Genomic DNA, 24257 nt, shown 5'->3' on the forward strand with positions numbered 1-24257 from the left:
CGCCATGAGTGGACATCAGAGCTGTAGTCCCGGCCGGTGTGATGTTACATGGGTTTGAAAATCTCCCCTCACACCGGACGTTCTCTCCTCTCTCCCCTCCCCCGCTCTGTGTTTTCCCCGTGCAAACATGCAGCCTCCCCGTGGTGGATTAGGTCCTATGAAGAAAGAGCAGGGGGAGGGATAGAGCTGTGTGCGGGGGAGGGGAGGAGCTGTGTGCCGAGCTGTGAACATCCTTTCTCTCCCCGTCTTATTGTGTTATGTAGCTGCGTCCTCCATCCTCCGGGAGGATTAGATAAGGGGGCGGGGCTCAATAATGTAATGCGAACGTGCAACCTCGGGCTCTGCGGTCAACTGGGGGCCCCCCGCCCCCTCCATACACTCTGAGCGCCGGTGTGAGGTGTAGACTTGCATCCGCTCCTGCGCCACACACCGGCAGTAAAGAAAAATAAGGGGGAAGTCGGTCTGTCCCTGCTAGCCCGATACAGGGCTAAATCTATAAACAATTCACCTGCCCGGCGCCCAAAACTACTTGTCCCGGGCATCGGGCGATAGAATTTCCACATCCCTGACGGTAAAAGTTTCTCAGTACCGGATTACCCCTTTAACCCCTTAAGGACTGAGCCCTTTTTCACCTTAAGGACCAGAGCATTTTTTGAACATCTGACCACTGTCACTTTAAACATTAATAACTCTGGAATGCTTTTGCTTATCATTCTGATTCCGAGATAGTTTTTTCGTGACATATTCTATTTTAACATAGTGGTAAATTTTTGTGGTAACTTGCATCCTTTCTTGGTGAAAAATCCCCAAATTTGATGAAAAAATTAAAAATTTTGCATTTTTCTAACTTTGAAGCTCTCTGCTTGTAAGGAAAATGGATATTCCAAATACCGTATTTATCGGGGTATACCACGCACCGGCCTATAACACGCACCCTCATTTTACCAAGGATTTACCAAGTTTTTTACCCAAATATCCATGGTAAAATGAGGGTGCGTGTGCTCGTGTATACCCAGATACACCCCCAGGAAAGGCAGGGGGAGAGAGGCCGTCGCTGCCTGCTTCTCTCCCCTGCCTTTCCTGGGGTCTAGAGCCCTGCTGCCGGCCCTTCTCACCCCCTGGCTATCGCCGACAGCCAGGGGGAGAGAAGGGGCAGCGGCACCAATTGCCGGCGCCGCTGCCCCGTTGCCTCCCCCCATCCCCGGTGGCATAATTACCTGTTGCCGGGGTGGGGTCCGCGCTGCTGCAGGCCTCCGGTGTGCGTCCCCTGCGTCGTTGCTATGCGATACGCGGCGCATAACGTCAGTGCACCGCGCCGTGCATAGCAACGACGCATGGGACGCACGCCGGAGGCCTGCAGCAGCGCGGACCCGACCCCGGGAACAGGTAATTATGCCACCGGGGATGGGGGGAGGCAACGGGGCAGCGGCGCCGGCAATGGGTGCCGCTGCCCCTTCTCTCCCCCTGGCTGTCGGCGACGCTTCTCTCCCCCCTGGCTGTCGGCGACGCTTCTCTCCCCCCTGGCTGTCGGCGACGCTTCTCTCCCCCCTGGCTATCGGCGCCGGCAATGGGGCGCCGGCACCGATAGTCAGGGGGACAGAACGGGCAGCTGCATCGATAGCCAGGGGGTGAGAAGGGACTGCAGCAGGGCTCTAGACCCCAGGAAAGGCAGGGGGAGAGAAGTGGGCAGCGACGGCCTCTCTCCCCCTGCCTTTCCTGGGGGTGTATCGGCGTATAACACGCACATAGACTTTAGGCTAAAAATTTTAGCCTAAAAAGTGCGTGTTATACGCCGATAAATACAGTAAATGTTTTTTTTTTATTCACATATACAATATGTCTACTTTATGTTTGCATCATAAAATTGACAAGTTTTTACTTTTGGAAGACACCAGAGGGCTTCAAATTTCAGCAGCAATTTTCCAATTTTTCACAAAATTTTCAAACTCACTATTTTTCAGGGACCAGTTCAGGTTTGAAGTGGATTTGAAGGGTCTTCATCTTAGAAATACCCCATAAATGACCCCATTATAAAAACTGCACCCCCAAAGTAATCAAAATGACATTCAGTCAGCGTTTTAACCCTTTAGGTGTTTCACAGTAATAGCAGCAAAGTTGAGGAGAAAATTCACAATCTTCATTTTTTACACTTGCAAGTTCTTGTAGACCCAATTTTTGAATTTTGACAAGGGGTAAAAGGAGAAAATTTATACTTGTATTAGTAGCCCAATTTCTCTCTAGTAAGCACATACCTCATATGTCTATGTAAAGTGTTTGGCGGGCGCAGTAGAGGGCTCAGAAGCGAAGGAGCGACAAGGGGATTTTGTTGAAATGGTTTTTGGGGGGCATGTTGCATTTAGGAAGCCACTATGGTGCCAGAACAGCAAAAAAAAAACACATGGCATACCATTTTGGAAACTAGACCCCTTGAGGAACGTAACAAGGAATTAAGTGAGCCTTAATACCCCACAGGTGTTTCACAACTTTTACATATGTAAAAAAAAAAAAAAATTCACTAAAATGTGTTCCCCCCCCCCCCCAAATTTCACATTTTTGTAAGGGTTAATAGCAGAAAATACCCCCCAAAATTTGTAACCCCATCTCTTGAGTATGGAGGTACCCAGTTGACCTGAAGTGCACTACGGCGAACTACAATGCTCAGAAGAGAAGGAGCCATATTTGGCTTTTTGAGAGCAAATTTTGGTTGGGGGACATGTCGCATTTAGGAAGCCCCTATGGTGCCAGAACAGCAAAAAAAAACACATGGAATACCATTTTGGAATCTAGACCCCTTGAGGAACGAAACAAGGAATAAAGTGAGCCTTAATACCCCACAGGGGTTTCACGACTTTTGCATATGTAAAAAATAAATAAAAAATTTTCACTAAAATATGTTTCCCCGCCAAATGTCACATTTTTGCAAGGGTTAATAGCAGAAAATACCCCCCAAAATTTGAAACCCGATTTATTCCGAGTATGGAAATACCCCATGTGTGGACGTCAAGTGCCCTGCGGTCGAACTGCAATGCTCAGAAGAGGAGGAGCGCTATTGAGCTTTTGAAAAGTGAATTTGTTTGGAATGGTAGTCAGGGGCCATGTGCGTTTACAAAGCCCCCCGTGGTGCCAGAATAGGGGACCCACCCACGTGACCCCATTTTGGAAACTACACCCCTTGCAGAATTTAATAAGGGGTGCAGTGAGTATTTACACCCCATTGGCATTTGACAGATCTTTGGAACAGTGGGCTGAGCAAATGAAAAATTACATTTTTCATTTTCACGGACCACTGTTCCAAAAATCTGCCACACCTGTGAGACGTAAATGCTCACTGTACCCCTTATTACATTACGTGAGGGGTGTAGTTTCTAAAATGGGGTCACATGTTGGGGGGGGTCCATTGTTCTGGCGCTATGGGGGTTTTGTAAACACATGTGGCCTTCAATTCCGGACACATTTTCTCTTCAAAAGCCCAATCCCAATGGCGCTCCCTCTCTTCTGACCATTGTAGTTCACCCGCCGAGCACTTTACATCCACATTTGGGGTATTTTATTACTCAGAAGAAATGGGGTTACAAATTTTGGGGGGCTTTTTTCCTGTTTTCCCTTGTGAAAATAAAAAATTTAGGCTAACCAGCATTTTAGTGGGAAAAATGTTTTTCTTTTCATTTTCCCATCCAACTTTAACAAAAATTTGTCAAATACCTGTGGGGTTTTAAGGCTCACTATACCCCTTGTTACATTCCGTGAGAGGTGTAGTTTCCAAAATGGGGTCACATGTCGGTATTAATTTTTTTTCCGTTTATGTCAGAACCGCTGTAAAATTAGCCACCCCTGTGCAAATCACCAATTCAGGCTTCAAATGTACATAGTGCGCTCTCACTCTTGAGCCTTGTTATGCTCCCGCAGATCATTTTACGCCCACATCTGGGGTATTTCCGTACTCCGTAAAGTTTGGGGATCTTTCTTCCTTTTACCTCTTGTGCTCTTGTGAAAATAAAAAGTAAAAGGCGACACCAGCATGTTAGTGTAAAAAAATTTTTTTTTTTTACACTAACAGGCTGGTGTAGACCCCAACTTTTCCTTTTCATAAGGGGTAAAAGGAGAAAAGCCCCCCAAAATTTGTAGTGTAATTTCTCCCGAGTACGGAGATACCCCATATGTGGCCCTAAATACGACAGGGGCCCTTGTGGCCCTTGAAATACGACAGGGCTCCGAAGTGAGAGAGCGCCATGCGCATTTGAGGACTAAATTAGGGAGTGCATAGGGGTGGACATAGGGTTATTCTACGCCAGTGATCCCCAAACAGGGTGTCTCCAACTGTTGCTAAACTCCCAGCATGCCTGGACAGTCAGTGGCTGTCCAGAAATGCTGGGCGTTGTTGTTTTGCAACAGCTGGAGGCTCCGTTTTGGAAACACTGCCGTACTACACATTTTTTATTTTTATTTTGGGGACAGTGTAAGGGGTGTATATGTAGTGTTTTACCCTTTATTATGTGTTAGTGTAGTGTTTTTAGGGTCCGTTCACACTGGCGGAGGTTTACAGTGAGTTCCCTGCTAGGAGTTTGCGCTGCGGTGAAAAATTTGCTGCAGCTCATACTTGAAGCAGAAAACTTAATGTAAGCCTGCCCGTGTGAATGTACCCTGTACGTTCACATTGGGGGGGCAAACCTCCAGCTGTTTCAAAACTACAACTCCCAGCATGTACTGAGAGACCATGCAGGCTGGGAGTTGTACTTTTGCAACAGCTGGAGGCACACTGGTTGGAAAACCTTCAATTAGGTTCTGTTATCTAACTCTATTTTCCAACCAGTGTGCCTCCAGCTGTTTCAAAACTACAACTCCCAGCATGCTGGGATTTGCAGTTTTGGCATGTCTGGGCATGCTGGGAGTTGTAGTTTTGCAACATCTGGAGTGCTACAGTATAGAGACCACTATATAGTGGTTTCGGACTGCAGCCCTCCAGATGTTGCTAGGCAACTTGCCAGCTTCCGTCGGATCCAGGAAGCCTGCTGCACGACATCGCCGCCCGCCGATCTCCGACGCCGATCGTCGCCCGCAGCCTCCGCAGATCGGTAAGTGGACTCCGGCGCCGGTCCTCAGTCGTTTCCCCATCCTGCCCCGCCTATTGTGGGTGGGCAGGACAAACAAAAGTTAACCCCCCCGCCCCCCGATCTGCTATTGGTGGTGGCGTCTAGACCACCAATAGCAGGGATAGGAGGGGTGGCACCCCTGCCACCTCACTCCTATCTCTTCAGGGGGATTGAGGGTGTCTTAGACACCCGCGATCCCCCTTATATTCCGGGTCACTATAGACCCGTAATGACCCGTAATTGCGCAAATCGCAAGTGTTAATTCACTTGCGATTTGCGCCGATCGCCGACATGGGGGGGTCTGATGACCCCCCTGGGCATTTGTGCGGGGTGCCTGCTGATAGATATCAGCAGTCACCCCGGTCCGGTCCCCGCGCGGCGAGGACTGAAATTCCCACGGACGTATGAGTACGTGTCTGGTCCTTAAATACCAGAGTGCAGGGATGTACTCATACGTGAAATGAAGGAGTCCAGCACTGCAGTGAAGGCAGCTTTATTAAGTGAGGAGCAAGCAGTAAAAGCACACTAGTCAGACATGTTTCAAGCGCGAACGCTCTTCCTCGGTGACGTCAGTGTGAGCACAGGTGAGCCATTATATACCCAAATCAAAGGGTGGGACAAGATGAAACAACGCCCATGTACCTGGCATCACACTGATAGACAGGGATCGAGGTATGCAGGTAAAATGCACATACAGAATACAAAAGAAGTATATATAAAAAAAGTATATATAAATTTTTTATATATACTTCTTTTGTATTCTGTATGTGCATTTTACCTGCATACCTTGATCCCTGTCTATCAGTGTGATGCCAGGTACATGGGCGTTGTTTCATCTTGCCCCACCCTTTGATTTGGGTATATAATGGCTCACCTGTTCTCACACTGACGTCACCGAGGAAGAGCGTTCGCGCTTGAAACATGTCTGACTAGTGTGCTTTTACTGCTTGCTCCTCACTTAATAAAGCTGCCTTCACTGCAGTGCTGGACTCCTTCTTCATTTCCAGTACGGGGCGCCTGGCCGGGCACCGGTCCGTGCATAGCACGACACGGGAGGTGAGCTGGACTCTCTTCATTTCTTTGCTATGTACTCATACGTGCCTGGTCCTTAAGAGGTTAAAGATCATCCTTTATAATCTGGAAAAGCGGGTGTCACACTGCACCTCTCCGCCCCCTGCCTGGCACTATACTTGGCTGTCATGTGAAGTTCTCTTCCAATCACCGATTCATATTTGACACTGAGAATTGTGATTGGCCAGATGGTGCCAGCCAATCACAACTCTAACCACCAAATGTGAATCTGTGATGCAGGGTTTTTCCATTTTTGCATTTTCATTTCCCCCCACGTCTCCACGACAGCACCCATGAGATTATCTCCTCCTCCTGATTGGGACAGGAAAAAACACTGAGAGGTTAAATTCCCCACCCCTTCCTGTCCACACCAGTGTTTTTTCCTGTCCCTGTCAGGGAAGGAGCTGAGAGGTGCAGGGGGGTTTCTGACTCTCCTGCATGAAGAAATGAAGGTCCTTACCGGGGCCTTGCGGACTCGGGGTGTGAGCATAGCACACCCCCTGTCTTTTTCTCTCCGTCGCCGCCATCACGTCGTTACACACGCCGACGCACGTACGCAACGACGTGATGACGAGGAAGGAGAGTGCTGGCCATACAGGGGATCCCTGAACTGAGAAGACACCGAGGAGGCAGGTAAGGTCCCTCCCGGTGTCCTGTAAGCACTAACCCGGCTATTCAGTCGGGCTGTTCGGGACCGCCGCGGTGAAATCGCGGTGGTCCCAAACAGCCGGGTTAGTGTCACTTTCCTCAGACGCGGCGGTCAGCTTTGATCGCTGCGTCTGAAGGGTTAATACAGGGCATCACCGCGATCGGTGATGTCCTGTATTAGCCGCGGGTCCCGGCCGTTGATGGCCACAAGGACCGCCGCGATAGGGGTGTATTCGCCGTATAAGACGCACCTACTTTTTCCCCCCAGTTTTGGGGAAGAAAAAGTGCGTCTTATACTGCGAAAAATACGGTAATTCTGATGATATAGAATCCTTAATTAAGTCTGTCCGCACTACCTTGAATTTAGAGGAAGTTGAGGAGACTAAGTCTATCCAGGATTACCTTTTTGGAGGCCTAGGAGACAGGAAACTTTCCCAGAACTGTACTTTCCCTGTTCATGCAAATTTGCATAAAATTATTAAAGATGAATGGGCTAAGCCAGAAAAGAATGCCTTTATTCCTAGGGGTCTAAAAAGGCGTTATCCCTTTGATGTTACAGACTCTACTACCTGGGACACGCTACCATTAGTAGATATCCCGGTTGGTAAAGTTGCAAAGCGTACCTCTCTGCCTTTCGAGGATGCTACACAACTTAAAGATCCAATGGATAGAAAGGCAGAGAGTTTGCTTAAAAGCTCCTGGGAGGCTGCTTCCTCACTGTTAAGGCCTAGTATAGCCTCTACCTGTGTAGCCAGGACTTTAGGAGTTTGGTTAGACCAGTTGGAATACCACCTCCAGTCTGATACCCCTAAGGACCAAATTTGGAATCCTTACCTCTGCTTAAGATGGCATCTAATTTTTTATCAGATGCCTCTGCAGAATCGGTAAAACTTGCTTCTCGTACTGCTGTTTTGTCCAATACCACTAGGCGTGTACTGTGGTTAAAATCTTGGTCGGGAGACATGACTTCAAAAAGTAAACTCTGCTCCCTTCCTTTTCATGGAAAATTTTAGTTTGGTCCAGATTTGGATTCTATTCTGGAAAAAGCAGCAGACAATAAAAAAGGATTGCCCTTAGATAAGGTCCAACGTAAAAAGTCTCCTTTTCGTCTTTTTTCCCAATCAGACCATTCCTTCAGAGGAGGTAAAGGGAAAAGAGGACGTTGGTCTTACAGGAAGGGCGGTAGGGGTAGGAATATCTTTACTAACCCCGGTCAGTCCTCTTCCAACCCTAAGCAATGACGCCAGGCCAGTGGGGGCAAGGCTTTCCCATTTTGCCCCGATTTGGGAGTCACTAATTCCCAATCCCTAGATAGTAGAGATAATATCTCAGGGCCTCCGGATCGAGTTGTCATCACCTCCCCCTCCAAGGTATGTTGTTACTCAGCAGAGTCAAAAAAAACAGAAATTGGTTCTCAAGGGTGTTCGGGACCTTCTCTCCCTGGGTGCTATCCAGGAGGTTCCTCTCCTTCAGAGGGGCCTAGGTCATTATTCTTCCCTGTTTTTGGTTTCCAAACCAAACGGGAAGTTCCGTACAATTATAAACCTGAAACCCCTGAACAAATTTGTGGTTTACAAAAAATTCAAGATGGAAACTGTGAAGTCTGCAGTTCAGTTAATAAAGGAGGGGGTGGTGATGGCGACTATCGATCTTCGCGATGCATATTACCACATTCCCATCGATTCAAATTCCCAAAAATATTTGAGATTTGCCATCCAGTGGGGGTCAGGGGTCCGCCACTTTCAGTTTGTCTGTCTCCCATTCAGCCTGTCATCTGCGCCTCGAATTTTCACCAAAGTCTTAGCAGAGGTGGTTGCCCTTCTCAGGAAGGAGTCTATTCTAATTATCCCTTATCTAGACGACATACTGATAGTGGCGGACTCAGTTCCTCAACTGGAACTTCATTTACAGAGAGCTATATTTGTTCTCCAGAAGTTGGGTTGGATCCTAAATCTAGACAAATCAGATCTTATTCCCAGTCAGAGGAAAAATTTCCTAGGTACCCTTTTGGATTCAAGGATCCAGACCTCCTTTCTTCCGGATTCCAAAATGGTATTACTGCAGGCATTGGTCTCCAGGTTTCTAAGCCTCCATTCCTGTACAATCAGGACAGCAATGTCCACTCTAGGTCATATGACATCATGCATCCAATCAGTAGCTTGGGCTCAGTTCCACTCCAGGCCTCTACAAAAGTGGATCCTAGCCATTTGGGACAAGTCTCAGAAATCTTTAGACAGAAGAGTGATAATTCCCACTCAAGTAAAAACCCATCTAAGATGGTGGGCGTTCAAGAAGAATTTAAATAAGGGAGTAAGTTGTTTTCAGTCAAACCAGTTACTCATAACAACGGATGCCAGTGCAGTAGGATGGGGTGCTCACTCAGTCTCGAGTAGTCCAAGGGAAATGGTATCCTCAGACATCAATAAAATCTTCCAACTTCAGACTGGCAATATGGATGACACTCCAAGAGTTAGGGGAGATCTGCAAAAATCGCCATATCCTCATTTACTCAGACAACATGACGGCAGTGGCCTTTATAAGGCGTCAGGGAGGTCCAAGGTACACAGCTCTCCAGTCAATTTTGCATCAAATATTTTCTTGGGCAGAAAACAAGGTGCTTTCTATCTCAGCAGTCCATCTCAAAGGGGTCTGGAACTTGGAGGCAGACTTCCTGAGCAGACACATATTAGACCCAGGGGAATGGTCTCTAGCTCCATGGGCATTCAGGATGATTACGGAGAGATGGGGGGTTCCTCAAATAGATCTGTTTGCAACCAAGAGAAATCATAAGGTGGATCTATTCTATTCCCTAAATCCAAAGGACTCTCCGCCGCTAGCAGTAGATGCATTAGCTCAGAATTGGACATTCAGTATGGGATACGCATTTCCTCCCCTGCCGCTAATATCTCGGGTCCTTCAGAAGCTAATGAACTATCATTGCATTCTAATCCTAGTAGCTCCATACTGGCCAAAGAGGAGCTGGTTCTCTCTATTAAAGACTCTGGCTGTAGAGGATCCCATCTGCCTTCCTCTTCAAAAGGATCTGCTGTCCCAGGGACAATCCTTTCATCGTCAGATCAAAAATCTCAGCTTGACAGCATGGAAATTGAAAAGTCCATTCTGCTGAAGGAAGGTTTCTCTGAAAAGGTAGTAAATACTCTTCTATCTAGCCGTAAAGATACTACCTCTAGAATCTATACTAAAACCTGGAAGAAATGTATCTCTTGGTGTGGGGATTCTTTTTCTATCAACACTCCGGTGATTCCTAAATTTCTAGACTTCCTTCAGCAGGGATTTGATTCAGGTTTTTCCCCTAGTACCCTCAAAGTACAGGTTTCTGCTCTCAGTGCTCTCTGTCATGTAAAATTGGCTGATAACATGTGGATTTCAAGGTTTATTAAAGCGTCCAGCAGACTCAGACCTAAGACTTTAAATATCTGTCCTCAGTGGAATTTAAATACAGTTCTAGGGGCTCTTCCTTTGGATCCCTTTGAGCCTCTGGATTCTATTTCTGAAAATTTTTTGACTCTCAAAACTATATTTTTATTCGCCATCACTACAGCTAGGAGAGTAGGTGAAATTCAGGCTCTTTCTATCAGAGAGCCTTATATCAGAATTTTGGATGACAAAATCATTTTTAAGCTTGATCCTAACTTCCTCCCTAAAGTTGTCTCTACCTTTCATAGATCACAGGACATTGTGGTTCCATCCTTCTTTTCAGATCCAAAAAATGACTTAGAAAAATCATATAGGGGGAGATTTATCAAAACCTGTGCAGAGGAAAACTTGCCCAGTTGCCCATAGCAACCAATCAGATTGCTTCTTTCATTTTTCACAGGCCTTCATAAAAATTAAAGCAGCAAGCTGATTGGTTGCTATGGGCAACTGGGCAAGTTTTCCTCTGCACAGGTTTTAATCTCCCCCATAGTCTTTTGGATGTTAGAAGAGCTGTCCTCATCTACATTCATTACAAGAACTAGTCAGTGGAGGAAGGATGACAATCTGTTTATTCAGTTTGCTGGCCCTAATAGAGGCAAGAAAGCCTCTAGCAGTTCTATAGCCAGATGGATTAAAGGGGTACTCCGCCCCTAGACATCTTATCCCCTATCCAAAGGATAGGGGATAAGATGTCAGATCGCCGCGGTCCTGCTGCTGGGGACCCCCGGGATCCCCGCTGCGGCACTGCGCGATCATTACAGCACAGAGCGAGTTCGCTCTGTGCGTAATGACGGGCGCTACGGGGGACGGAGCAGCGTGACGTCATGGCGCTGCCCCTCGTGACATCACGGCCCGTCCCCTTAATGCAAGTCTATGGGAGGGGGCGTGACGACCACCACGCCCCCTCCCATAGACTTGTATTGAACGGGGCGGGCCGTGACGTAACGATGCTCCGGCCCCTGTACTGCCCATCATTACGTGCACAGCGAACTTGCTCTGCGCAGTAATGATAGCACGGTGCCGCAGCGGGGATCCCAGGGGTCCCCAGCAGCAGGACCGCGGCGATCTGACATCTTATCCCCTATCCTTTGGATAGGGGATAAGATGTCTAGGGGCGGAATACCCCTTTAAGAACGCAATTTCAGAGGCTTATGTGACCAGAGGAAAAGCCCCTCCTAGACAATTGAAGGCCCATTCTACTAGAGCAATTTCCTCATCATGGGCAGAGAGAGCTGGAGCTTCTGTAGAACAGATTTGCAAAGCAGCCTCTTGGAAAAACCTTCATACTTTTTCTAGACATTATAGAGTACACATTTTGTCTTCTGAGGATATGGCCTTTGGACGTAAAGTTCTCAGTGCGGTAGTCCCTTCCTAAGTAAATTCTTTGGTATTTCTCATGGGTGCTGTGGAGACGTGGGGGGAAATGGTGAATTATACTCACCGATAATTCCTTTTCTGGAAGTCTCCACGACAGCACCCATACATCCCACCCTTTGGTTTTTTTATTATAGTGTTTTTTGGTGCACTTTTTTCCTTTCCTTCGGTGTTCTTTATAAATACACTGGTGTGGACAGGAAGGGGTGGGGAATTTAACCTCTGTTTTTTTTCCTGTCCCAATCAGGAGGAGGAGGTAATCTCATGGGTGCTGTCGTGGAGACTTCCAGAAAAGGAATTATCGGTGAGTATAATTCACCATTTTTTTCCTAATCCCCTTCTAAAAAGCATAACGCTTTCAATTTTGCACATAAAATTCCATATGATGGCTTATTATTTGCACCATCAATTCTACTTTGCAGTGACATTAGTAATTTTACCCCAAAATCCACGGCGAAATGGAAAAAAATAATTCATTGTGCGACAAAATTGAAGAAAAAATTTCATTTTGTAAATTTTGGGGGCTTTTGTTTCTTCGCAGTGCATTTATCAGTAAAAATAACACCTTATCTTTATTCTGTAGGTCCATACAGTTAAAATGATACCCTACTTATATAGGTTGGATATTGTCGTACTTCGGAAAAAAATCATAACTACATGCAGGAAAGTTTATATGTTAAAAATTCTCATCTTCTAACCCCTATAACTTTTTTACCGTACCGCGTACGGGCCGGTATGAGGACTCATTTTTTGCGCTGTGTTCTGAAGTTTTTATCGGTACAATTTTTGTATTGATCAGACTTTTTGATAGCTTTTTATTCATTTTTTCATGATATAAAAAGTGACCAAAAATACACTATTTTGGACTTTGGAATTTTTTTGCGCGCACGCCATTGACCGTACAATTTAATAAACAATATATTTTTATAGTTCGGACATGTTTGCATATGTTTATTTTTATTTACACAGTTTTTTTTTACGGGAAAAGGGATGATTCAAACTTTTATTAGGGAAGGGGATAGATGACCTTTTTATTAACTTTTTTTTTTTGCAGTGCTATAGCTCGCATAGGGACCTATAACACTGCACACACTAATATCCTATGCTGATCCCTGCAAAGCCATAGCTTTGCACGGATCAGATAGGGGCTTGATTGCTCAAGCATGTAGCTCAGGATTGGAGCAATCGTTCGACGATCGGACGCCGCGGAGACAGGTCAGCTGACTGAGCTGCCGGGAAGCGTTTACTTTCATTTTCAGACGCGGCGGTCAACTTTGATTGCAGCGTCTGAAGGGTTAACAGCGCGCGGCTCAACGATCGATGCCGCGCTCTGTTAGCCCAGAGCCGGGACCGACCCGGTGTGATGCGGGGTCACGGTGTGACCTTATTTTTAACACCGGGCGTAAGGGTTAACCCCCTTAAGGACGCAGCCCTTTTTCACCTTAAGGACTGAGCCCTTTTTCGCAATTATGACCACCGTCACTTTACAAATTAATAACGCGAAAACACTTTTACTGAATATTCTGATTGTTTTTTCGTGACATATTCTACTTTATTTTGGTGGTAAATTTTCGGCGTTACTTGCATCCTTTTTTGGTGAAAAATCCCAAACCCCCCCCCCCCCCCCCACTGTCGGTTCCCTACCTGATCAGGATCCTACAGGCTCCAGCGAAGATCCCAGGTCCCCAGGCATCTTCTCCTGCAGGTACGGCCTCCATCTTCTTTCCAGAGCCCCTCGACATCCAGTGGCGGGCAGAACGGGGGGTTGCCAACTCCGTTCTGAGTAATGGCAGGGGATAGGAGTAGATCGCAGCTTTGCGACCTCACTCTTATCCTTTAGGCTGATCGGGGCTGTTGCTGACAACTCCGATCAACCCTATTTTCCGGGTTATCGGGTCACCAGAGACCCGATCAGCCCGGAATTGGAGAAAATCGCATTTCTGAATTGACATGCGATTTTCTCCGATCGCCGTCATGGGGGGGTCTCAGGACCCCCCTGGGCGATGTGCCAGGGTGCCTGCTGAATGATTTCAGCAGGCATCCGGCTCCGGTCCCCAACCGCCTAGCGGTGGGGACCGGATTTCCCACGGGTGTATGGATACGCCCTCGGTCCTTTAGGACTTGGAATGCAGGGCGTATCCATACGCCCTGTGTCCTGAAGAGGTTAAGATAGGACGATTGCAATGGGTGTCAGGAGTGACACCCACGGCAATCTGTCTATTAGTGCAGGTACTACAGCTCCCAGCATGGGGCAGAGTGGGCTCCATGGTGGGAGCATTAGTACCTGCAGTAAGGGAAAGATCGCAGCATGTGAAAACCATTGCCATAGTCCTTTATATTTTCTCTGCAGCACTCCGCATCTCTGTTCTGTACTCTGGCCAATGATGTGAATAGAAATTCATATCACTGAGTCATATATGCTGCTCAGTCGTGATTGTCTGGCATCAACTGGCCTTCACCGCTCTAAGCGGCAATTACAGTTGAAACCAGAAGTTTACATACACTATATAAAAAGACACACATGCATTTTTTTTCTCACTATCTGACATGAATTAAAAATAAACCTTACCCGTTTTTGGTCCGTTAGGATCACCAAAATTATTTATATTTGTCAAATGCCAGAATATGAGAGAGAGAGAATTTTTTTATGCAATTTTTATTGCTTTCTACAAAATCAAAAGTTTATATACTTTTCATTAGTATTTGGTAGCATTGCCCTTAAACTGTAAAACTGTATTACTTTAAGTCTTTTTGGATATCCTTCCACAAGCTTCTGACAATAGTTGGTAGGAATGTTGGTCCGTTCTTCCTGACAGAACTGTTCTGGTATGTAAACTTTTGACTTTGCAGAAAGTAATAAAAATGCCTTAAAAATGTCTGCCTCTCTGTCTCATTATACTGGCATTTGGCAAATATAAATAATTTTGGTAATCATAAGTGACCTAAAACGCATAAGGTTATTCTGATTTAATGTCAGATAGTAAGAAAAACATGCATATGTGTCTTTTTATATAGTGTTTGTAAATTCTGGTAGAGCTGGGCGGTATGACCAGTTCCTAAACTGACAGTTCCTAAAATGGACAGAGATGTCAGCAGAGAGCACTGTTTTCATGATGTCAGCAGAGAGCTCTGTGTTCCAAAAAGAAAACCATTTCCTCTGTTGTATACAGGCCCTAAAAAGTACTGGAAAGATTAAGATTTTTTTTTTTATAGAAGTAACTTACAAATCTCATTAAGAAGAAGCAGAGTCCGTTCGGCACAGCCGCAGGATACTCCGGGTTCACCTATAGAGTCCTTTCTTTAGACGACCGCAGTGTGAACGGTGACCAAAATGTCCATCTATCGTGCTGGTGCTACCCAAGTGAAAGCACAAGGCGCATTGCAATATCCAAGAGTAGAGAAAATGGATGCACTCACCACTCCGAGGGCGTTACAAAAAGACTTTTATTCGGACATCAGTTGCAGAGACGCTACAAGGTGCGTATGGGGCAGGGGGTGCAGGACGCCGCCAGCGTTCAGGTTACAGCCATTTCACCTGCGCATGCGGGCTTCTTCAGACCACAAATCTGTATAACTTTCTGGCACCAGAGTACCTCTTTAAAAAAAATGGCGGAAACAGGGCTGATAGGGGCTGTAGAGGCATGCTGGGAGTTGTAGTTTTGCAACAGCTGGAGACACACAGATGCAATCCTGTGATTGCAGACACTGAACAGTGCTGTGCTATAGGAGCATCGATCACTGTTATCGGTGCTCCATTACTTCAGGCTGCCTGCATTATTGGAGTGCCGATCGGACAGGACAGAGGCAGGTAGGGACCCTCCGCTTGTCCTCTCGGGTTTTGCCGCGCTTGTCCCGATCAGCGCCACTGATCTATCGGCCCTTGATTTGGGACATTTTCGATGCAGTAATCAACTTTTATCACTACGTCTAAAGGGTTAATGCTGGACATCACCCGGATCGGTGATGTCCGGCATTAGCCAGTATGAAGCAATTCAGAAAAATGGCAATTATTTAATTATACTATATCATGCAGTCCTAGTAGGTTGCTAGTCATGTGCATGTAAAACGATATTGCTTGGGGAGGTGTCAGTGCCAGCTAATTCTGCTATGTAATGTGTATGTCTATATACTGACTATACTATATTATTATTTATCATGTGTAGCCATTCCCTGGATATTTGGCAGCATAGAAGGGTCAGGATGCCCCATACACATCAAAGCTAAAACAATGGGATCATCAGACACTTATCTAATGTGTATAATCAGCTTAAAGGGGTTGGAACAAGCTGATCAGTGGGGGCCTGGCTGCTGGCACCCAAACCGATCACAAGAACAGAGGTCAATTGTTCCTTGAACGAATGATTCAGCAGTGCACATGCTTGTCATTTGCTCTATTCATGATGGGACTTCTGAAAATAGCAGATTTCAGCACTTGATAGTCCCATAGACATAGAATTAACTGGTTTTCAAGTATGCACACTTTTGGCAGGAGAATTCTAGCCTGGGGGCAAGCAAACAGCACTGGCCCACCTATCGCCACCTTCCCATGGTCTGCCCTGCAACAACAGCTGGAGGTCCACAGTTTGATCATATGATCTCAGGAATGTGGAAATCCTATCGCCTGATGCCCGGAACATGTAGTTCCGGGCGCCGGGCAGGTGAATTTTTCATAGTTTTAGCCCTGTATCGAGCAAGCAGGGCCGGAGCGACTTCCCCTTTTTATTTTTTATTTTTTTTTAATGCTGGTGGGAGCGGATGCAGATGCCCATGGGACGCAAGTCTGCACCTCACACCGTCGGTCAGGGTGTACAGAGCGGGCTCCTGAGTCCTGCCCGCTCCATACTCGGCGGCCCCCGGCTGATTTCAGTAGCCGGGAGGCCGCGGCTAATAGCCCGGCAATTAACCCTTTAGATCAACTTTGACAGCGGTGTCTAAAGGGATCTTTTAACCATCCCTGGTGGTCTAGTGGGGTGAATCGCCCCCCCTCAGCGCGATCGCAGGGGTGGGGAGGGGGCGATCCCCTGTGGAGGTAGCCGGAGAGCTTACCTCTGCATCCGTGGCTGCCCCCATAGATCTGCATTTGATTGAGCCTACCTTGAGCAGGCTCAGCCAAATGAACACAGATCAAATTGAACTGCATTGATTTATGAGGAATCTAAATGATTCCTCCAAAAAAAAGTGTAAAAAAAAAAAAAAAGTTTAATAGTTTAAAAACACCCATTAACCCCTTCCATATTAGAGGTACGTTCACACAGGCGGATTTATTTGCAGGTTTCCCGCTGCGTATTTGAAAGGGGGCGGTCTCTTCTCTGCTGTCCACAGCAGATTTTCTGCGGCGGAATTTCCGCTGCGGAAAATCTGCCACAGACCCTTCTGACTTCAATGGGGCTTGCGGCAGATTTTCCACAGCGTAAATTCCGCCCCGGAAATTCTGCTGCGGACAGCAGAGAAGAGACCGCCCCCTTTCAAATACGCAGCGGGAAACCCACAAATAAATCTGCCCGTGTGAACGTACCCTAAAAGTTCATATCACCCCACTTTTCCATATAAAAATATGTAAACATAATAAAAAATAAACATATTTGGTATTGGCGCGTGAATAATTGACTGAACTATTCACAAATAACGCTTTATATCCCGTACGGTAAATGGTGTTAACGTAAAAAAAAATAAAAAAAAATAACAGAATTGCTTTTTTATGTTTATAACATCATATCTCAAAAATAATGAAGTAAAAAAGTGTTCAAAAAGTCTGATCAATGCCAAAATGGTACCGATACAAACAGCATATTACGGCCCAAAAAATAAGCCCTCATACAGCCCAGTATACGGAAAAATAAAAATATTATAGGGGTCAGGGATTTTCTTTTTTTTAAATTAAAAAAATAATTATTATAACATGACTGAAACTAAAATTTAGTATCAAAATAATATGTAAGTTTGACCAAAATGTGAATGGCGGGGAAAAAAAAAAAATTTTTTTTTTTTTTTTTTCAATTTCACCTCACAAATATATATATATATTTTTTTTCAGAGCATAAGTTATGGAAAAATTAAGGGTGTCATTACTAAGTATACACCGCCCTGCAAAAAAACAAGCCTCATATAGGTCTGTAGATGGAAAAATAAGGGTTATGGCTATTATAGGATGAGGAGGGAAAAACGAAAGTGCGGTAACAAATAAAGACCCTATTTTCGTATTAATTTGGTTGAAATTATTTTCTCTATCAGGACAAGTGAATTTTCTTGAGGGACAAGTAGATTGTGTTCCGCTTTAGTCCCTTGGACAAGTAGTTTGTTTTTTAAATTTACACACCCCTGGATCTTATTGACACTTGTGCACCTAATCCATACTGACAGCATGTAGACTAGGTGTTGGAACACCCAGTTTCGAACACCACAGCATTCAAGTCCATGATGATTAGTAAGGTTTTTTTATGTTAAACTATGTTCACGTCAGCGTTACAACTGCTGATAACAGGGCTGGGACGGAGGTTGTGACACCGGACACCAATGGAACCCAACAGGTCCTATTCCCTTTGAACTGGGTCCATCTGGGTTCTTTTAGATGCCCATTGTTGTTCATGATTTAAGCATTGCACCAAACTCACAAGACTTAATATGAAAAATATCTTTATTGTTAGCAATTTAAAATGACGACATCAAAAAAATCAGTAGCAGTTAGAAGAAAAAGAGACTCCAAACAAAGAGTTAAACATGTCTCAATGGTACATGGGATAAAAACAGAGAATTATATAAGTAGGTCAACATGTGGTACCATGTATAAAGTAAACTAAGCAGGTCCACACAACATATAGATATATACACTAGGGATCGACCGATATTGATTTTTTAGAGCTGATACCAATAACCTGTGAACTTTCAGGCAGATAGCCGATAACTTATACTGATATTCCACGCATTTTAATCCGCTGCCCAATTGCCTCCCCCTGCCCAGAGACTGCTGCCACCACCCGCTTCTCTCCCACTGCCTGTCCTGAGTCCAACCACCGCCGCTGCCCTGCAGCGGCTTTTGCAGGGCCAGAGACCTCTGCCGCCACCCGCTTCTCTCCCACTGCCGGTCCTGAGTCCAACCACCGCCGGTTGCCTCCCCCTGCCTATCCTCTGGCCAGAGACCGCCACCACTGCCCTATTGCCTACCCCATCCCCGGTTTTATAATTACCTGTTCCCAGGGTCCGCGCTACTTCTGGCGCCGGGCCACTGACGGTGACGTTGCGTTGAGGACGTCACTCGTCATTGCGCAGCTCACAGTAACAGCGCAGGACGCCACAGGAGCCAGAAGTAGCGCGGACCCCGGGAACAGGTAATTATAAAACAGGGGATGGGGAAGGCAAGGTAATCGCCGATTTAATAACTTAGAAAATCAGGAATATCGGCCGATAATATCGGCCAAACCGATAATCGGTTGATCCCTAACATACACCTTACAATATAATCTGTAAACCCAGCACACTATGTAAACCGAGACATATATAGTAGTATAGCACTAAAATGTCAATTGCCCGATGCCCAGAACAGTGTACATGGGACAATGGATGAATCCATACACTGGAAAGCTAGGCAACCTCCACAATGGTTGGAGCATCGATTGTCCCTGTTAGGAACCATTTACATAACGGACTGTCCATACATCCAGCCACCTGACATAGTGCTATACTCACTGTTTGTTGGGAGCCTACCCCTACGCTGTTACGCTCACTCGCTTCTTCAGGGAGTGTCTTAGGAGAGTGAATGAGAAGTTTATATATAGGATGTCGAACAATCAAAAAGAATGTAACCACAGCATACCTAATACAGCTGTACACGCTGTGCTTGTGTAGACCATTTGTCGGCGCTATCTTGGGTTAAACTGGGCATGCGCACGCCACCGTGGCGACATGCGCGCATTAACGTCATCATGGCAGTAGCGGGCGCATGCGCAGCGAACACTGGAGGCCGATAGTAAACAGAATTTAGTCGCACGCGCACATGATATCTACCCATATTTTACGGGCGCATGTGTATTAAACATCAGGTATAGTTGCAGAGATTCAGTGCAAGCACACTCTCTATTGTAAACAAAAAGAAAGACAACATTGATAGAAGTGAAGAAAAGTGCAAAGTGCCCAAAGAAAATAAAGTGCAACATGCAGTAAAATTACAGACAGTGTACAAAGTAAGAAATAACACATATAACCTTTATGCATAAAGGGTATTCGCTGACCAATCGGAATAACAAGACTAAGTGAATTTTTTTATATTAATAAATAAATAGATATGATTGTGTACCTATGGGAGGGGACTACAAATGTGTGTCACCAATGACATAAAGTGCATTGAGTGTAATAATGTGTACTATTGTTGTCAACTATTGTCCTACGTTTGTGGTCACCTCATATAGGTACACAATTATATATATTTATTTATAATAAAAAAAATTCATATACAACAAATACCTATATATATATATACACTTCTACTTCTCATGTAATACATTTTCACTTAGTCTTGGCACTTGTATTACAGTATTCCGATTGCTCAGCGAATACCCTTTATGCATAAAGGTTATATGTGTTATTCATAAGCTATTTTGTACGCTGTCTGTATTTTCACTGCATGTTGCACTTTATTTTCTTTGGGCACGAGCACTTTGCACTTTCTGTCAATGTTGTCTGTCTTTTTGTTTGCAAAAGTGTGCTTGCGCTGAATCTCTGCAACTATACCTGATGTTTAATACACATGCGTCCGTAATGTTTAATACACATGCACCCGTAAATTACGGGTAGATATGATGTGCACGTGTGCCTAAATTCTGTTGTTTACTATTGGCCTACTGTGTTCGCTGTGCCTTCTAATGTCGTGATGATGTTAATGTGCGCACGTTGCCGTGGTGGCGTGTGCATGCCCAGTGTAAACCAAGATGGCGCCGACAATCGGTCTACACGAGCACAGCATGTACAGCTGTATTAGGTATGCTGTGGTTACATTCTTTTTGATTGGTCAACATCCTCTATATATTATATAAACTTCCCATTCACCCTCCTAAGACACTCCCTGAAGAAACGCGTGAGCGAAATGGCCTTGGGGTAGGCTCCGAACAAACTGAATATACCGTGTTTCTTCGAAAATAAGACTGGGTCTTATATTCATTTTTATTTACGGTATGTACATTGAACAACATACATTGCCCCCCAACGTAGTGTCCCCCCCCGCCGGTTTATCAGCCCAGCACTGCATTCCACATTGGGGGACTAATCGTACCGTATGTCACCCTGCCAAATAATTATCAGCTGCTGCGCTGTACTTTGTACTCCTGTGCCCAGGCTGCAAATATTTTAAAAAAAACTTTAACTTACCTTCGTCCTCCTTTCCCCCGTTGCTAAGGAACCGGCCTCATGGTCCCTCCACTGTTCTTGCTGCTTCCTGGGGATGGGAACGTCACAGAGCATTCAGCCCATCACCAGCCGCAGCGATGTCCCGCCTCTGCCGATGATAGGCTGAGCCCACTGTCATGACAGTGGGCTAAGCCTATCATCGGCAGAGGCGGGACATCGCTGCAGCCCGTGATAGGCTGAAGGCTCTGAGACGTCCCAACACCAGGAAGCAGCAAGAGCAGCAGAGAACAGTGAGGTCGGTTCCTTAGCAACGGGGGAACGGAGGATGAAGGTAAATTAAAGTTTGTGTTTTAATATTTGCAGCCCGGGCATTGCCCCGATAATCCAGCTAGGGCTTATTTTCGGAGGAAACACGGTAGCACTATATCGGGTGGATGGATGTACGGACAGTCTGTTAGTAAATGGTTCCTAAAAGGGACAATCGATGCTCCGACCATTGTGGAGGTTACCTAGCTCTCAATCTGTGTATGGATTCATCCATTGTCCCATGTACACTGTTCTGGGCATCAGGCAATTTACATTTTAGTGCTATATATATATAGTAATATAGCACTAAAATTTACATTTTAGTGCTATATATATATATATATATATATATATATATATATATATATGTATATATATATATATATAGTAATATAGCACTAAAATGTAAATTGCCTGATGCCCAGAACAGTGTACATGGGACAATGGATGAATCCATACACAGATTGAGAGCTAGGTAACCTCCACAATGGTTGGAGCATCGATTGTCCCTTTTAGGAACCATTTACTAACAGACTGTCCGTACATCCATCCACCTGATATAGTGCTACCGTGTTTCCTCCGAAAATAAGCCCTAGCTGGATTATCGGGAAGGAACCGACCTCACTGTTCTCTGCTGCTCTTGCTGCTTCCTGGTGTTGGGACGTCTCAGAGCCTTCAGCCTATCACGGGCTGCAGCGATGTCCCGCCTCTGCCGATGATAGGCTTAGCCCACTGTCATGACAGTGGGCTCAGCCTATCATCGGCAGAGGCGGGACATCGCTGCGGCTGGTGATGGGCTGAATGCTCTGTGACGTTCCCATATATATATATTTTTTTGTTTTTGTTTATATAGTGTGCTGGGTTTACAGATTATAGTGTAAGGTGTATATATACCTATGTGTTGTGTGGACCCGTTTAGTTTACCTTATACTTCGTACCTACTTATATAATTCTCTGTTTTTATCTAATGTACCATTGAGACATATTTAACACTTTGTTTGGAGTCTTTTTCTTCTGACTGTCATTTTAAATTGCAAACAATAAAGATATTTTTCATATTAAGTCTTGTGAGTTTGGTGCACTTTTGATTCTCTAATTTGGTTCTCGAATTGATACGATAGCACCAAACAGTTGTATGGTGTATTTTGTTTTTGGCCTCAATTATTGGTTTATATTATATGATTTCAGCATTGAAAAAAAAATTGTCATTTCAACAGAATCAGCAAGCAGAACTCCGAATGCTGATGTGAACATAGTTTTAGTAGACCAAAATAATATTTCTAAGTCAGGTGGATATTTATAGACGTTGTAAGAGGATAGTTATAGACATTGTAAGTCTTCCCTCTCCATTCCTGTGATTACCAGTTCGTAGATCTGCTGTGGACAAAGTCCGGGAGGACCAGAATGTCGGCCTTTTGTGGATCATGTCCCCTGCGCCACCTACAACAAAGCAGCTAGGCTCACCTATTACACCCCCCCCCCGCCCCTGTGGGATGTCATGTCCTGCCCCCGCAATTCATTACACGGTTGTCAAAAGTACATAGAAATTGCCTTGTAAAATCTGCAGTTGCAAATCTAGAATTGCCGGTTTTACAACTTCAAAACTACAGTGGATGCTGTATGTATAAATGCAGTTTAAAAAGGTATTTTGTTTACTTATTTCCTACTTTTCTTTATACATTTCAGGTGTTAATTGCTTGACATATGATGAAGCAATCATTGCCCAGCAGGACCGTATTCAGCAAGAGGTTGGTATTCCTTTGGTTTGCTGATAGCTAGGTTTTTACTCTCCTCACCTTATAACCCCTTTAACCCCTTAAGGACCGAGCCCTTTTTCACCTTAAGGACCAGAGCATTTTTTGCAATTCTGACCACTGTCACTTTAAACATTAATAACTCTGGAATGCTTTTAGTTATCATTCTGATTCCGAGATAGTTTTTTCGTGACATATTCTACTTTAACTTAGTGGTAAAATTTTATGGTAACTTGCATCCTTTCTTGGTGAAAAATCCCCAAATTTGATGAAAAAAATGAAAATTTTGCATTTTTCTAACTTTGAAGCTCTCTGCTTGTAAGGAAAATGGATATTCCAAATATATTTTTTTTGAGTTCACATATACAATAAGTCTACTTTATGTTTGCATCATAAAATTTATGAGTTTTTACTTTTGGAAGACACCAGAGGGCTTCAAAGTTCAGCAGCAATTTTACAATTTTTCATGGACCAGTTCAGGTTTGAAGTGGATTTGAAGGGTCTTCATATTAGAAATACCCCATAAAAGACCCCATTATAAAAACTACACCCCCCAAAGTATTCAAAATGATATTCAGTAAGTGTATTAACCCTTTAGGTGTTTCACAGGAATAGCAGCAAAGTGAAGGAGAAAATTCAAAATCTTCATTTTTTACATTCGCATGTTCTTGTAGAACCAATTTTTGAATTTTTGCAAGGGATAAAAAGGAGAAAATGTTTACTTATAATTGAAACCCAATTTCTCTCGAGTGAGCACATACCTCATATGTCTGTTAATTGTTCAGTGGGCGCAGTAGAGGGCTCAGAAGGGAAGGAGCGACAAATGGTTTTTGGGGGGCATGTCACCTTTAGGAAGCCCCTATGGTGCCAGGACAGCAAAAAAAAAAAAACATGGCATACCATTTTGGAAACTAGACCCCTCAGGGAACGTAACAAGGGGTAAAGTGAACCTTAATACCCTACTGGTGTTTCACCACTTTTGCATATGTAAAAAAAAAAAAAATTTTTTTACCTAAAATGCTTGGTTTCCCAAAAATTTTAAATTTTTAAAAATGGTAATAGCAGAAAATACCCCCCAAAATTTGAAACCCAATTTCTACCGATTCAGAAAACACCCCATATGGGGGTGAAAATTGCTCTGCTGGCGCACTACAGGTCTCAGAAGAGAAGGAGTCACATTTGGCTTTTTGAAAGCAAATTTTGCTCTGGGGGCATGCCGCATTTAGGAAGCCCCTATGGT

At 44.8% G+C, this 24257-nt stretch overlaps 1 protein-coding gene across 7 annotated transcripts in view; it reads left to right on the top strand.

Moving 5' to 3' along the window:
- Nucleotides 1–24257, top strand: part of OTUB1 (OTU deubiquitinase, ubiquitin aldehyde binding 1) — a 69005-nt gene that overhangs the window by 34527 nt on the left and 10221 nt on the right. For 3 of the 7 annotated variants that reach the window (XM_056527237.1, XM_056527231.1, XM_056527235.1), the window contains 2 exons: nt 11869–11925; nt 22950–23011. In XM_056527237.1, coding sequence (XP_056383212.1) covers nt 11886–11925; nt 22950–23011 — 102 coding nt within the window. In that variant the 5' untranslated portion in view covers nt 11869–11885. Of the gene's footprint in view, nt 1–10721; nt 10843–11868; nt 11926–22949; nt 23012–24257 lie in introns of those variants that run through there. The other 4 variants (XM_056527234.1, XM_056527233.1, XM_056527236.1 and 1 more) reach the window with 2 other exon arrangements.

The sequence above is a fragment of the Hyla sarda genome, chromosome 6 (assembly GCF_029499605.1).
Source record: "Hyla sarda isolate aHylSar1 chromosome 6, aHylSar1.hap1, whole genome shotgun sequence".
Classification (NCBI taxonomy): Eukaryota; Metazoa; Chordata; class Amphibia; order Anura; family Hylidae; genus Hyla; species Hyla sarda.